The sequence below is a fragment of the Aureobasidium pullulans genome (genome assembly GCF_000721785.1).
Source record: "Aureobasidium pullulans EXF-150 unplaced genomic scaffold scaffold_28, whole genome shotgun sequence".
Lineage (NCBI taxonomy): Eukaryota > Fungi > Ascomycota > Dothideomycetes > Dothideales > Saccotheciaceae > Aureobasidium > Aureobasidium pullulans.
This window is the reverse complement of record NW_021941048.1, coordinates 254,519-268,059: the sequence shown is the minus strand read 5'-3', so window position 1 is coordinate 268,059 and position 13,541 is coordinate 254,519. Positions and strand designations below refer to the sequence as shown.

Genomic DNA, 13,541 nt, shown 5'->3' with positions numbered 1-13,541 from the left:
GTTATGTATGGGGAAGAGGAGGATTGAGATAGGGCAGCATATGTAGACACGCGATGCGGCACAGAGTGAACCCCTCCAAACCTTGTCGCTCTACCCACGGCAATCTTATATGACGACATCGTCACACGATACAAGTGAATGAATGAATGATTGGGGGAGTCGGCAAGTGAGGGAATCTGGTGACTCTAAGCTGGCCTCACTCGAGTGAAGGAGGGGGCCAAGGCAATCAGCCTAAAAAACAACAAAAGATAAGAAAATCGACATCTTCACATGAGTCAACGACTCTCCGCGACTCCTCCGAGGGCGGATCTCCTTCGGTAAACAACGCCTTAGGGCGGCCCGGCAACCTGCCGATATCTCTGCCGTGCGGGGTATCTTTCCCGGCCCCTATCTTATCGCCACATCCCGATGCTGGAGTCTGTCGACTAAATCAAGATACACTCCAAAGAGATTGCTGGTGGAAACCGCTCGGAAACTGCGTTGTAACAAGAACTTGATAACCCTCAAGTGTGCTGTCATCAACACCTCACAACGCATGATATACTGGAAACTCAGACCAATTCTGACCAAGTGAAGATCACACATGACTCCTGTCCCACGTCGCATGTACGAACAGAGTCGAAACGTAGTTGAGCCCGTCTTTGGTGACATTTGTCATGCTATGTAGGTTGCTGTCGAACCAACCGCCTTCAAGCAAAGAGCCGAGACCACCACTCTGGAGCGATTGGATGGGCATAATTCCACGAAAGCCCTCCAACTACTAGCACAGCAACAGCTTCCGATTGTTCCCCCTTGTACTCCAATTTCTCTTAAAAGATCCTGCGATCGTTCCTTTGCAAAGTTCTGCAACACACCATCTTTTGCGATCCATCGGCATACAAAGGGCTCTGTGAAAACCAGACTCTGACTTGTTGTCGTCTCCAGACTCGGAGTTATTGTCGTCGGCTTCAGGAGAGTTGTTGTCATCTCCAGACTTTGACTTGTCCTCAGCCATAGAAGAGTCGTCCTCGAGCTTGGGAGAATTGTTTCCAGACATCGATGAAGGGATTGGACAAGAAGAAAGGAATAATGGTGATGATGCGTTACGGAAGACGCAAACAAGAAGGTCAAGAATAACGCGTCGATGTTGATTTGCCGACAATCCAAGTGAGCGTTTTTGAGACAGTGTTGTTCGGACAAAGGACGCTCACATCTTTCACGCAACCACTATACAAAAACCTTGAGTGAATGCATAGTCCCAAACATCTGAGGTGATCTCACACACAGTTGAAGCAAGTGAACGGTGTTTACTGATTCGAGCTCTGCCTGAATGTATGTCTCGAACTCAGTAGCTTAGGAAAATGATCAAGGAGCGCACGCCCAAGTTGGTACCAATATCATTCTCATACCCCTTCACATCCCCTTCCATCTTCACCCCTTCACCCCTTCCCCCCTCCTCCCCTCCTACGCAGCAACTCCTCCCCAAATCTCCCTACTCAATGTCCCATTGCCCTCCGTCACAGCCCTAATATCCCCAAACTGTTTCACCATCAAATCACTAACCATCCTCCCAAACACCACACTGCCATGTACATTCAAATGCGTATGGTCAGTAGGGTTCAAATTATACTCCCACGCCGCATCCGGCCCGATCTCGTTGCAATAATCCGTGCTCGCGATATTGAGATCGATATGACGGGAGCGGGTGGTGTGAGCCGCTTGTATCGTGATATTACGCTGAATAGCCAGATCTTGTTTGATAGTAGGAGGAGAAGTGGCAGCGTAATTACGACGGGTCAAGGGAGTTACAAAAATCTAATCATACATTTCAAAATAAGCATGCGTCAAAAAAAACCATCAAGATCATCAGAACAGAAAAGAACAAAGGAAAGCAAGCACAGCACACTTACAGCAATCCCTCCGACCTCTTGAACTTCCCTCCCAAACCTCTCGAGATTACCCCCATATTCCGTCTCGTTAACCCCACTGGTAACCTTCTGATCATTATGTCCAAATTGAATGGTCACGTAAACAGTGTAGTTTCCAATCTTTGTTTTGGCCTCTTCAATCACTTTTGCCCAATCGCCTCCTTCGCGGAAGGATTTTGTAGTGGCGCCGTTGTGTCCGTAGTTGTGGCCCGAGGAGCCTTGCCGGAGAGTGTGGTTTAGGAAGCCATCGCCCCAGCCGCCGCCGTTGGCGCTTTGGGTGGCGGTGGTGCTGTCGCCGGCGAGGAGGAAGTAGGCGGGCTTGAGAGTGGAGAAGTGGCGCGGTGATGCTGATGCGAGGATGGGGAGGAGGGATAAGAGGAAGAGTACGGGGCGGAGGAGAAAAGACATGGTGGATACTTCCATGGAAGCAGCGTTTGTAAAGAAGGGAATCAATCTTGTGCTTGTTGCCTTACTTCTAATATATGTGTTCGCACCTTGTCAGTCTGAAACGCAATACAAAAAGGCATGAGATGGGGAAAAGAGAGAGGGGGTCTGTGTCAATAGAATAAAAGATATATATTTGTTCCTCCAATCAAAGCTTCGAGAGCTCGGTATAGTTATAGCCCGGATCTTCCACTGCGAAAGAAAGTGCAACATGCAAAGAGAAGAAGAAGCACACTTGTGACGTTATTGTACAGGATAGATCTGCTCAAGAGGATGATATCTGTCTGCGGGGAGTGATTGTTCCGGAGGTGGGGGAGAAGCTGGGGATATCCGTTGGCTGGATCGGCTCATGTTGTTTAACCGGTGTTTGAGGATGGGCGGTCCAAAGCCCTAGAAACCCGCAGCATCTATTTGCTAGGCAGTATGCAGGAATAAATTCCGGTGTCTTGGTATGCGCTGTTTGGTAAGATCGACTTGCATACCCCACTATGCAAATACGGAAGGTGATAGCAAGTTATGCTGCCATGGTCAGGACTTGAAGATAACCAAAATCCAAAGCATCGGTGACTTGGTGCAGTATTGATAGCTCCAAAGAGCTGTTGCAACCAAACATCCAAGCGACTCACTCTGAGCAGACCTAACCTCTACGTCTGGACCTGACGGCTGGAGGAGTACCCTGAGTGCCAGTGATCTCAATAGTCTTTCTGCCATCATCGTACAGACCACGTTGGATCTCAATCTCTGGCTCTGTGGTCTTCTCTTCAACAGCAACAGCCTTCTCTTTCTTTTCCGGGCGCTTTGTGCCAAAGGGAGGATCGAAACGCTTGCGGAGAGCCTCGATCATCTTGGCGAACCAGTACCAGTTGAGCACGTTAAGCACGATGTTGGAGGCAAGATAGCTGAGAGCGAGCCAAGCAGGAAGCGTACGAGCGCCTGCGTAGCGCATGATGTCTTCAGATCCAAAGAATGGCTGGTCTTGGGGGATGACAGCTGCTGTGGGTTGGTCGAGACCATACTTGAGGCCCAGGTTTTGATCAAGTCCGACAACACCACCGTTCTGCATAGCGATCCAGATGTCCTTGAAGACGAGGACAGAGTTGACTGAGCCCCAAACAAGGCGGCAGAAGAAGAAGGTCGAGATGAGGATGATGCCGTTGATGAGCTGGTAAATGCTGCCTGTCATGTTGAGCTTGTCCATGAACCAGTGCATGTTGAGGGCGGGAGATGAGAGCTCGTAGAGGATGAAGACGGGGCCGTAGTAGTTGAGGAAGGGACGCTACGAGGGTTCAGTCAGTGCGAGCTCGAGGTAGAGGGATAAACAGGAGGAGGAGGAGGAGGAGGAGAAGAAGAAGAAGAAGAAGAGAGAAGAGAGAAGCTTACGAAACCGAGGGAGAAGACGGTGCAGGCCGAGATGGCGTGCATCAGCATACCGACACCGAAGATGTCAATGTGGTATGTACAGGTGAACAGGTCCCAGATGAAGTAGCCTCCTGCCAGACTCTGCAGGAAGCCTAGAGCACCATCGTAGCCCCAGATCTTGCCGGCCCAGTTCATGCTGTTGCGCTCAGTGTCGTAATACATGATCCACAGAGCAGTCGTGTTGACCAGCAAGCTCTGGACCATAGATACAACGTGTACATCCCAGTTGATGCGTGTGCGCCGGTTGAACGAGTTGTATGCTTGAGGGAAGAAGTGACGAGACAAGGCGGGCGCGACAACGACGTTGATGGTCTGGTAGAAGATAAGGGCGATGATGATCTCGTGAATGTGCAGCGGCAGCGTGGGTAGCGACATCTTGTCCGCCCATGGCTTCACCGCTTCCGAGAGCCACTGCGGCGACGAGATAGGAAATGGGTCGCGCATGTTCAAAAAGTCTGTTGGCTATGATAAAATGTGCATGTAGGTCGAGGAAGACAAAGGGAATCGGTGTACAATTAACTCGAGCCAGCTGCCAGCAGTCAACAGCGGGAATGACGATGAGTCCAGGCCTCGGCTGATCCTTGTCCCATGCGACGCCCATTTCCTGCAACACAATCAATCACAACCCAGTATTATTGAAAGGAATGTTCATCTGATATGCATCATTCGCTTCCTGCCGTCCTCGTCACGCGACAATACCAACACATCTGGTTAATAGTACAGTCGTGCCTCAGTCGTGCCTGATACTCGCGAACTGAACACGACTTCAAGAACAATGTCTTGACGAAGCAGAATGAAGCTCGAATTTATGCATTTAACTGCACTTCTGCCTAGTATACCTAGTCTTCGAAGCCTTCGAATTCCTCTTCTTCTCCTTTTTGCCTTACAATCTCAATCATCCTCTTCAACTCTTCTTCCTTGGCCTTTTCTTCCGCCGTCAAGCCCTTCTGCCTCTCATGCTCACGACGCGCCAGCTTGATTTCGCGACGTGTGTCTTTGGTCGTCTTAGCATCCTTCTGATTTGTCCATGCTCGGTCCTTCCTCCTCTCTTCCGGCGTCTTGCCATCACCTGCTCGTTTCTTCGGACCTCCACTGGCCTTGAGCTTCTCCAGCTCTTCCAGTCTGTGCTCTTCCCGTTTCTTGTCGTTGTATGAAAATGTGTCCCAATCGATCTGCTGACCGAGCAGCTTATCTCCTTGGAACTTCTTCAGTTCGGGCATCCTGGGAAGTCGAAGAAGACCCCAACTGTGACCCAACTCCTCCCAATCTAAATCTTGTACCCTGAAGATACTGCTTGCTGAGTGCTTGCTATATGCTTGCACCCAACTCACAAATGCCCTCTGTGCCTTGTCGTGTAGTGCTCGGTCTGATATCAAGACCTCCCGGATCTTTCGTGTAGCCTCGTTTGCCTCCTCTTCTGTTGGTTCAATCGCTGGTGATGTGAGCGGTGCGATGGGTGTCTTTCGGATGCGCAGAAACTCGATGTAATCCTCCTCTTTTCCTTTGCTCAAAAATGTGACAGCCAGACCTCTTCTTCCTGCTCTTCCTGCACGTCCACATCGGTGGAGGAATGTTTTCGGATCGCTGGGAGGGTCGAGTTGTACTACGAGATCGACTGCAGGAATATCCAGACCTCTCGCGGCGACATCGGTGGTAAGAAGGATTGACGAGTCTATCGAGTTTACGAATCTGCCAAAGTTCTTTGTGCGTACGTTGGGTGGGTGCTTGCCATGAAGCGGGACGATTTTGAATTGTTTCGGGAGGACTTCAGAAAGTACATGCTGATAGTGATCGACCGTCGCGCATGTCGAGACGTACAGGACAGTCTTTTGAGGAGTGGTAGGAAGTTGGGTGAGCAGGCGACTGAGAGCTGGTAGCTTCATGCGTGGTGTAGTCGAAAGGTATGCCATCTGCAGACTGGCTGGTGTACGCTTGTCATGAGCACCGGAGGCACTCTTGACCTTGACGGCAATTCTGACTGGGTTTCTCAATCCCACGCGAACGAGCTGGTCCAAGGCTTCAGACACACTGGCACTGAAAAGTCCGGTTCTTCTTTGTTTCGGCAGTCTCGAGAGAATCTTTTGCAGAGTGTCGCTGAACCCGAGATCGAGCAATCTGTCGGCTTCGTCCATGATCAGAAGCTCGAAAGCAGATTGCGGGCAATGTACGTGGGGTGACGAGAGGAGCTCTAGCAGACGGCCAGGAGTAGCGATGAGAAGATTCGGCGAGGTTCGTAGGAAAGCGGACAGGTCTTGGGCGGGAGTTGTAGTACCTCCAAGGAGCAGTTGCGGGACGACCTTGGGGGTTGATGAGGGAAAGGTGAGTTTGGGAGGAGCGTTCGGGTCGGTCATCTCTTCGTCTTCGTCGTCTTTTGGTCGGATGGCGGCAGCGGATGGGGCATGGAACTGTAATAGCGACATGAGGACCGAGTGGATTTGTGTCGCCAGTTCTCTAGTCGGAGAGATGATGATTGCGCCGACATGGTGCTTCTTGATGGGTTCGTCGACTCGTAGCAGACGTTCAACAGCTGGGATAAGGAATGACAAAGTCTTGCCACTACCAGTGACGGCCTCGACAACGACATCCTTGTGTCCCATGAATAGCGGAATCGTACTCGCTTGTACTGGAGTCATGCGCTGGAAGCCCATGCTGGAAATGGCGTCCAGCATCCATTCTGACAGCGCTGGTGTGAGTCCTTGCCATGCTCTTGCTGTCGACTTGTCCGTCGTCTTCTGATCTGCTGCCTTCTTCTCCGCTGCCATTTTTGGGTATAGTTGGTTTTGTGACGGAGAACTGACAAGACATGTTTTGCGCCTCAGTAAATTTTGGTCAAACATGATGCAAACTCGACTTCCTTCGGCTGCACTTGCCCTGTGAAATGCGGCATTCTCGCCCTCACCTCCGAGATGTTCCAATCCTCCACTCCACCTTGATGTATCATGTCAAACCCAGACACCTTATCTCTGGCTGGAGACATAAGAGCTGCCCTGACCCCTCTGTCTCCAAAAGATCCTATACATGAATGTGGTTCTGCTCCATTGCGTATCATTCAACAGCGCCCTGACGACGTGCTAGCCCTGGCACATGAAAAACTCCATACCTGGAAGTTTGAGCATGTCTCTATCTGTTGGAGACGTCTGTACGAGGAAGCGAGTCTATGGCAGGCTGTCAATATTCTCAAGGATCATGGCGCGCGTGGTCAAAAACGCAAACGCGACTCCTCACCACCACCTGATCAAGACTGGATTACTCGCATCGTCTATGTCCTTGACATGGCGGTGATCCTGACAGGTGCTCCGTTACGTCGTCAACTCATACTAAGTACTTTCGATGCTTTACAACCTTTCCTTGATTCAGATGAACACAAAGGCATTTCCAGCTCCTTTCCTACCACCCCAACCACCGAACTACAGAATGACACCTTCGCTCGTGTAGAGAAGCTTGACTTTCTACAGTTCCAGCAGCACCTCGACACGAAAGCTACACCAATCATAATCAGCGGTGTTATTGAAAACTGGCCTGCAATAGCAAATCCCAATCGACGATGGAATGATCCATCATACTTGCTCAAAGCTACCCTTGGAGGTCGTCGACTGGTGCCGGTAGAGTTGGGTAGAAGTTATACAGATGAAGATTGGTCTCAGCGAATCATGACGTTTGCCGAGTACATGAAAAATTATCTTCTACAGCCAAAACAAGAAAAGACTGGCTACCTCGCTCAGCACGATCTTTTCGCTCAAATCCCAAGCTTGAGCGCTGATACAAATACACCAGACTATTGCTATACAACTCCTCCACCACCTAGAACTCTCTCTTCTACAGTCGAGGTCGAAATTTTGGAAGAGCCATTGCGTAACGCTTGGCTAGGTCCTGCAGGCACTATCAGTCCGTTGCACACGGATCCTTATCACAACATCCTATGTCAGGTTGTAGGTCACAAATACGTTCGTCTCTATGCGTCATCAGAGACACCAAATCTGTACCCACGCGGCATTGATGAAACTGGGGTTAATATGGAGAACACGTCACACGTCGACATATCGCTTGCAAAGACATTGTATACGCCTGATCAACAAAGCCAAGCAGATGAAGAAAAAAGAAAGGAATTCGAAGTGCAATTCCCCCTGTTCAAAGGCGCAAGATGTATAGAAGGTGTTCTGGGACCAGGAGAGTGTTTGTACATCCCTGTAGGATGGTGGCATTATGTGGAAAGTCTTAGCACTAGCTTCAGCATGAGCTTTTGGTGGAATTGAACGAATTTCCAATCTTCTCTTAAAACCCTGCTCTTCCTCCGAAAAAATGAATGAACCGTGTATCAAAGCTCCGTGGCTTGCAATGGGGGGTATCGATGCAAGAAACTGACGAAAAAAACATCAAGAATTAAACCAACCACCTTCCCAGCCTGATCTTTCCTGTCGCTGTTTCTTAGCGCAACCACTTAGTCCAACTGATGTCCACCTTCTTGTCTGGTTCGAAAGAGACACAAATGTCTAGAACCCCCGTATCTCCTAGTTGGCTCTGCGCCAGCTTGAGCTGAAATCTCTGACTGGTGCAGGTTTCTGCTCGGGCTTCTGTTCAGACTTTTGTTCCAGGCCTTGCTCTACGACGACCTTTCTGTTGGATCTCTCTCTAGCCATGTTGACCTTGAGCTTGCTTCCAGTAGATGTCGTGGCTCCATTCACTGCCTTAGCAGCCGCTTGCGCATCCTCAGTAGTGGGGAAGTCGACGAAGCAGTAGTGATGATCGCCAGGCAGACTTGCAGTGGACTCGTGAGGCGAGATGATTTTGCTAACAGCCTCGATCGGGTAGTCGCTGAAGAGTGCCTTCATCTCCTCCTGGACGGTCTCCTGACCATCCATTCGCGGCAGACCTCCGACGTAGAGTCTGCGTCCATTCTCCAGAGGTGCAGTCCAGTGGGATGAGGCATCATTGCGTTCCCAACGGTTGAAAACATAGGAATCACGTTCGCCAGTCTTTGAAGGAGTTTCGGCACCATTGGAAGCAGAAGGAGTGCCTCGCCAGCTGCGCTCAGCAGAGAAGGGAGATCTGGTAGAAGTACGCAAGGGAGTGCTTGTTCCATTTGCGCCGCGGGTTTTGGGGGTGTGCACATTGACTCTGAGCGGACGGCCCATGAAGCTTGCTCCGGGAAGCGAACTGATAGCTCTCTCGGCCTCTTCTACCGAGAATAACTCTGCAAAGCAGTATGAGGGATTCCTACCCGTGAAAGGATCGGTAGCCATATCCAGACGCTCGATTTGGAATCCGGCTTCCTCCAGGTATTGTTCCACATCTTCGGCTTGCGCAGCGTAAGGCAGGTTTCCAATATAGATGCGCTTGCTGGGAAGCGATTGTTCTGAAGTCTGTTGATGATCCATGATGATATAGTAAGTTCAGTAAGAGCAATTATTCTGATGATATTGAAGTGATTTGGTGGTTGTAAAAATTCGTAAAAAGTTGTAAAAAAGTCGTTTTGGGAAGGCTTCGAGAAGAAAGCTTCGGAAGCTCTTCCTCTCCACAAACAAAACAAACGGCCACTCAAATCTAGACCGGCTCCGCGGCTTCGATTGGGTTAGAGCTGCCCGTTGCGAACAAGCACTGATGGGTTGAGGTCCGAGGATGTCTGCACAGGAAGGCTTTCGTCAAACGTTTTGCGCATACTGCATTCCCATCTCTGTCGTGCAACCAGTGACGGAAAGATTCTACGCTGGACTTAATGAGGCTCTAGTGAATCGCGATCGACCCCCTCTCTTGACCTGCATGCCAAACGGATGAGCTCGGCTACGATTCAGTGACACCCAACTAGCTTGGTCAAGTGTACGTGGTGCAGACGCTCCACGACGTGTCGCAAACTTCATCACCCAACTTCATGGCCTCTTCCATGCTTTTCGAGTCCACTTCTGGCTCACCGGAAACGGATCGCCATCTTCAATTGGTACAGAGCGTGGATTGGTCCGCGACATCCATAGGCGCAATCGATGATTGGCCACCGGAACTCTTGCTTCTTTTTCATCTAATTATCCTGGACCCACAACCTCGATTGCTATTGCTTGGTCCGGATCACACATTACTATACAATGAGGCCTATGCTGAGCTTGTTGGCGAACGCCATCCCGCAGCTCTTGGCCGTCCAATTCGGGAAGCCTTCCCGGAAACATATTCCATGACCTTGTCGATTGTGGATGAGGTCGTTTCTACTGGCAGAGCATCTGTGGAAAAAGGCTTCTGCATGCCTCTGATGCGAGATGGCCGTCTTCTGGAAATTCACATGTCCTGGATCGTTGTGCCTTTTCCAAAGAAAAGCTCACTCACTGGCTTCTCTGTTATCCTTCGCGATGAAACAGAAAAACGCGTATCGGATAGACGACTCCAGACATCTCACCAGTTGTCTATGGCTCTGACTATGGCTAGCGATATTTCATCTTTGTGGGAGACTATTCTTGGAAGCTTGAGAGACAGAGATCATGATTGTCCATTCGCCTTACTCTACGCTCCAGAACCGGATGCGAATGGCAATGACGAATTATTCTTCCAAATTCGGGGCTCGGTTGGCGATTTTGAGAACAACCCGGTAGCGGCAAACGTGCTCAACTTGAGCGGCACCAGCAACGATCGTCTAAACCAGAAACTGGGTGCAGCTCTAACTTCGGAGGAACCAATTTTACTTGAATCTGAAGATGGCAGTCTTCCTAAATCTTGGTCAAACGCAGCATCCACCCGTGGTTGGAAGGATGCTTGCACAGAAGCTGTAGTCATTCCTTTACAATCAAATCGCTACCACAAGGTCAGAGCTTTGTTGGTTTTGGGTGTGGCTACAAGATCAAGATATGACGTTGCATACAAGAGCTGGGTCGAGGAGATGAGACGAACCATTGGAAACTCCATTCACTCACTTAGGAAAAAGGAAATGGCGGCTGTGGAGCTCGCCCAGCGAGAAAAGAAAGCCAACAACATCAGTCTCCAATACAACCATCTCGTCAAAGTTATGGAGTTGAGCGATGTTGGTATCTTTAGTTGCGACAAAAGCGGTAACTTGCTTCAAGCAAACGAGTCTTGGTACCGACTATCTTCATTTTCTCGTCAGGCAGAACCTGTGCCCGCATTTGCCTGGCTGGAGTCAGTCTACGATGATGACAAGGCACTGGTCATGTCCAACTGGAACAGCATGCTTCAAGGAAAACCAGTCACTGTAGGAGAAGCACGTCTCTTAAACATCACTTCATCAGCTGACTTTAGCATAGTATCAAATGAGGTGGAAACACCCAGAGCGGCCGGAAGGACGGTGGATTTTGGCTGTCTGTCTTCCAGTCATGGACGACCAAGGCAAGATCATAAGTATATGTAAGCGTTTCCAAATCTTCGATATGCTAACCAGATACTGACATCGTCGAAGCTGGATGCACAACAGACATCGATGCACAGAAAAGAGTCGAAAACGATGCTCTTCAAGCACTGCAAGCCCTCGAGCGCGCAAGTGCTAGCGAGCAACGATTCCAGCACTTCAGCAAAAGCTCTCCGGTAGCTGTGCACATTCTCGAGATACCGAGCCGAGCGATAAGTTTTTGCAACATTGCCTGGTTTGACATGCTGGGTATCGAGGAGGTGCCGTTCGATCAACTAGATATGAGTTGGACTGATGGCATCCTCGAGCAAGACTTGCCATTGTTAAGGGAGTCGGTTCAAAAGATTCTGACCACCCACGAGCCGCAGACAACGCAATTCAGATTCCGGAAAATGTTCCTTAGTGGTGATGGACATCGATATCAGTCATGGGGTTCGTCACAATCTCATGCGGAGTTGGACGAAAATGGTGCAGTCAAGGCTATCATGACGACGACAACTGATATCTCACACTTGAAATGGGCTGAAGAAGTGCAGCGCTCAAGAGTTGAAGAAGCTCTAGAGGCCAAACGTCAGAACGAGGTGTTCATCGACATGACCAGCCAGTATGTATTGACTTGATTTGCTCGATGAGGACATTGCTAACAATTCTTCTTGTAGTGAGGTATGTGCCTAGATCATTCAGGTGGTGATGACTAGCGTGCTAATTCGTTCGTAGATCAGAAATCCTCTTGGAGCAGTTGTGCATTGTGCAGACGCAATAGATGAGTCACTCATAGAGATGAAGTCGATCTTGGACAAGCTACAATATTCTGACGAAAAGGCTGGCAACCGCCTGGGTGAGCTGGTCGCAAGCAGCGCAGAGGCAGTCAACATCATCACATCATGCTCAAGTCACCAAAAACGGTATGCGACTGGTTTTGCGAAGCCTACGAGTGTATCATCTTGCTAACAACAGCCTTTCTAGAATCGTCGACGACCTTCTGACACTATCTAAACTTGACAGCAATCTTCTGCAGATAAATCAGGCTCCAGTCCGTGCTACGAGTATCCTGGACGATATGCGGCGCGTGTTCGAGATTGAGGCTGGTCGCGCTGAAATCGAGCTTCGAATTCAAGCGGATCCTTCGATCAAGGCCATGAACGTTGATAATGTCATGCTTGATACAGGACGTGTGCATCAGATCTTGATTAACCTGATAACCAACGCATTGAAATTGTGAGTCGAATGAACCCGTTCTCTTCATGTAAACACTAACCCGGACCCAGTACCAAAGACAAACCGCAGCGACGAGTCACCATCACTATGGGTTCTTCGGAAAAGCGTCCTTCGGATGGCATACTTTCCTCCATCGACTTCGCCTTACCACACACCCTCAGCGATACCGTACGAGAATCTGAAGCCGTAGCCTCGGGTCCAGAAACATTCTTCATCTGGTTCACAGTGTCGGACAGTGGTAGAGGCATCAAACCAGATGAGAAGACCAAACTCTTCTCTCGCTTCCAACAAGCCTCTCCACGCACCTACTCGAAATACGGCGGCTCTGGACTAGGCCTCTTCATCTCCAGGGAATTAGCAGAACTCCAAGGCGGCGAAATCGGCATCGCCAGTGAACTCGATGTGGGCTCAACATTTGCGTTCTTCGTAAAAACACAACCAGCTGCTCCTCCGATAGACCAACGGTTAAAAAATGACATTGCAATACGTCCTCGCAGTGGATCTGCACAAACCAGTTTCAGCAATGAAATCGTCCAGATCCACGTCCTGGTCGCCGAAGACAACCCAACGAATCAAAAAGTACTGAAACGCCAACTCACCAATAAAGGCTACATCGTCTGGACCGCCGACAACGGCCAAGAAGCCGTAGACTTTCTCCGCCAAACCCGTTATTGGAGTGCACCTTCCTCCACCTCCTCTGTCCCCTCTTCACCTTCCACAGCACAAGAAAAAGCCCTCCACGTAATCCTCATGGACACGGAAATGCCCATCATGGACGGCCTCACCGCGGCCAGGAGAATCCGCCAGATGCAGAGAGATGGACTATTGAAAGGACATGTGCCTATTCTCAGTGTTTCTGCCAATGCGAGACCCGAACAGACGAGTATGGCTATGGATGCTGGGATGGACGATTCCATTTCCAAGCCTTTTAGAATTGCGGATTTGACGCCGAAGATTGATAGATTGGCGGATATGGCGTATGCTGGGTAGTGTGGTTGGAGGGGTCAGATGAGGGGGAGGGTGTTGGGAGGGGTTTGGAGGCTGAGATTGCGTGGAGTTTGGAGGGGAAAGAATGGATGTGCATAGTGAAATATATGGAGGGGCAGATCTGATGCATATAGAAGGGTTGATATATGGGAGGGGGAGGTATTATGAAGTATAGTGGCATGTTTAGAAGTATTATAGCCTTTGTTTTTGTGATTCCTCTTTGCTGA

The 13,541-nt window shown here is 49.8% G+C and overlaps 7 protein-coding genes across 7 annotated transcripts; 2 read left to right on the top strand and 5 right to left on the bottom strand.

Moving 5' to 3' along the window:
* Positions 1-572: 572 nt before the first annotated feature.
* M438DRAFT_349286 (uncharacterized protein) lies at positions 573-1,002 on the bottom strand. The gene has a single exon (XM_029906361.1). It carries the CDS (start codon positions 992-994, stop codon positions 761-763), a length of 234 nt encoding a protein of 77 aa, XP_029756229.1. The 5' UTR covers positions 995-1,002; the 3' UTR covers positions 573-760.
* Positions 1,003-1,277: 275 nt separating this feature from the next.
* On the bottom strand, positions 1,278-2,315 carry M438DRAFT_327245 (esterase; the record flags this gene model as incomplete). Its single annotated transcript, XM_029903163.1, has 2 exons — positions 1,278-1,794; positions 1,890-2,315. 2 exons carry the CDS (start codon positions 2,313-2,315, stop codon positions 1,444-1,446), a joined length of 777 nt encoding a protein of 258 aa, XP_029756228.1. The 3' UTR covers positions 1,278-1,443.
* Positions 2,316-2,988: 673 nt separating this feature from the next.
* Positions 2,989-4,214, bottom strand: M438DRAFT_282703 (DUF887-domain-containing protein; the record flags this gene model as incomplete). Its single annotated transcript, XM_029901317.1, has 2 exons — positions 2,989-3,627; positions 3,732-4,214. 2 exons carry the CDS (start codon positions 4,212-4,214, stop codon positions 2,989-2,991), a joined length of 1,122 nt encoding a protein of 373 aa, XP_029756227.1.
* Positions 4,215-4,550: 336 nt separating this feature from the next.
* On the bottom strand, positions 4,551-6,558 carry M438DRAFT_349283 (DEAD-domain-containing protein). The gene has a single exon (XM_029906360.1). The coding sequence runs from the start codon at positions 6,530-6,532 to the stop codon at positions 4,610-4,612; it is 1,923 nt and encodes a 640-aa protein (XP_029756226.1). The 5' UTR covers positions 6,533-6,558; the 3' UTR covers positions 4,551-4,609.
* A 151-nt stretch (positions 6,559-6,709) lies between these two features.
* On the top strand, positions 6,710-8,023 carry M438DRAFT_282710 (Clavaminate synthase-like protein; the record flags this gene model as incomplete). Its single annotated transcript, XM_029901318.1, has 1 exon — positions 6,710-8,023. One exon carries the CDS (start codon positions 6,710-6,712, stop codon positions 8,021-8,023), a length of 1,314 nt encoding a protein of 437 aa, XP_029756225.1.
* On the bottom strand, positions 7,925-9,224 carry M438DRAFT_349282 (RNA-binding domain-containing protein). The gene has a single exon (XM_029906359.1). It carries the CDS (start codon positions 9,143-9,145, stop codon positions 8,279-8,281), a length of 867 nt encoding a protein of 288 aa, XP_029756224.1. The 5' UTR covers positions 9,146-9,224; the 3' UTR covers positions 7,925-8,278.
* Positions 9,225-9,424: 200 nt separating this feature from the next.
* On the top strand, positions 9,425-13,526 carry M438DRAFT_305303 (uncharacterized protein). The gene is made up of 6 exons (XM_029902223.1): positions 9,425-10,956; positions 11,009-11,108; positions 11,161-11,717; positions 11,827-12,014; positions 12,076-12,327; positions 12,378-13,526. Exons 1-6 carry the CDS (start codon positions 9,637-9,639, stop codon positions 13,315-13,317), a joined length of 3,357 nt encoding a protein of 1,118 aa, XP_029756223.1. The 5' UTR covers positions 9,425-9,636; the 3' UTR covers positions 13,318-13,526.
* Positions 13,527-13,541: the final 15 nt, after the last annotated feature.

Bases quoted from the DNA above. Each gene is read 5' to 3' on its own strand.
- M438DRAFT_349286 (XM_029906361.1), bottom strand. From the start codon at position 994: ATGGCTGAGGACAAGTCAAAGTCTGGAGATGACAACAACTCTCCTGAA.
- M438DRAFT_349283 (XM_029906360.1), bottom strand. From the start codon at position 6,532: ATGGCAGCGGAGAAGAAGGCAGCAGATCAGAAGACGACGGACAAGTCG.
- M438DRAFT_349282 (XM_029906359.1), bottom strand. From the start codon at position 9,145: ATGGATCATCAACAGACTTCAGAACAATCGCTTCCCAGCAAGCGCATC.
- M438DRAFT_305303 (XM_029902223.1), top strand. From the start codon at position 9,637: ATGGCCTCTTCCATGCTTTTCGAGTCCACTTCTGGCTCACCGGAAACG. The intron at 12,015-12,075 runs GTATGCGACTGG...CAGCCTTTCTAG, and splicing joins TGCTCAAGTCACCAAAAACG to AATCGTCGACGACCTTCTGA. The intron at 12,328-12,377 runs GTGAGTCGAATG...ACCCGGACCCAG, and splicing joins ATAACCAACGCATTGAAATT to TACCAAAGACAAACCGCAGC.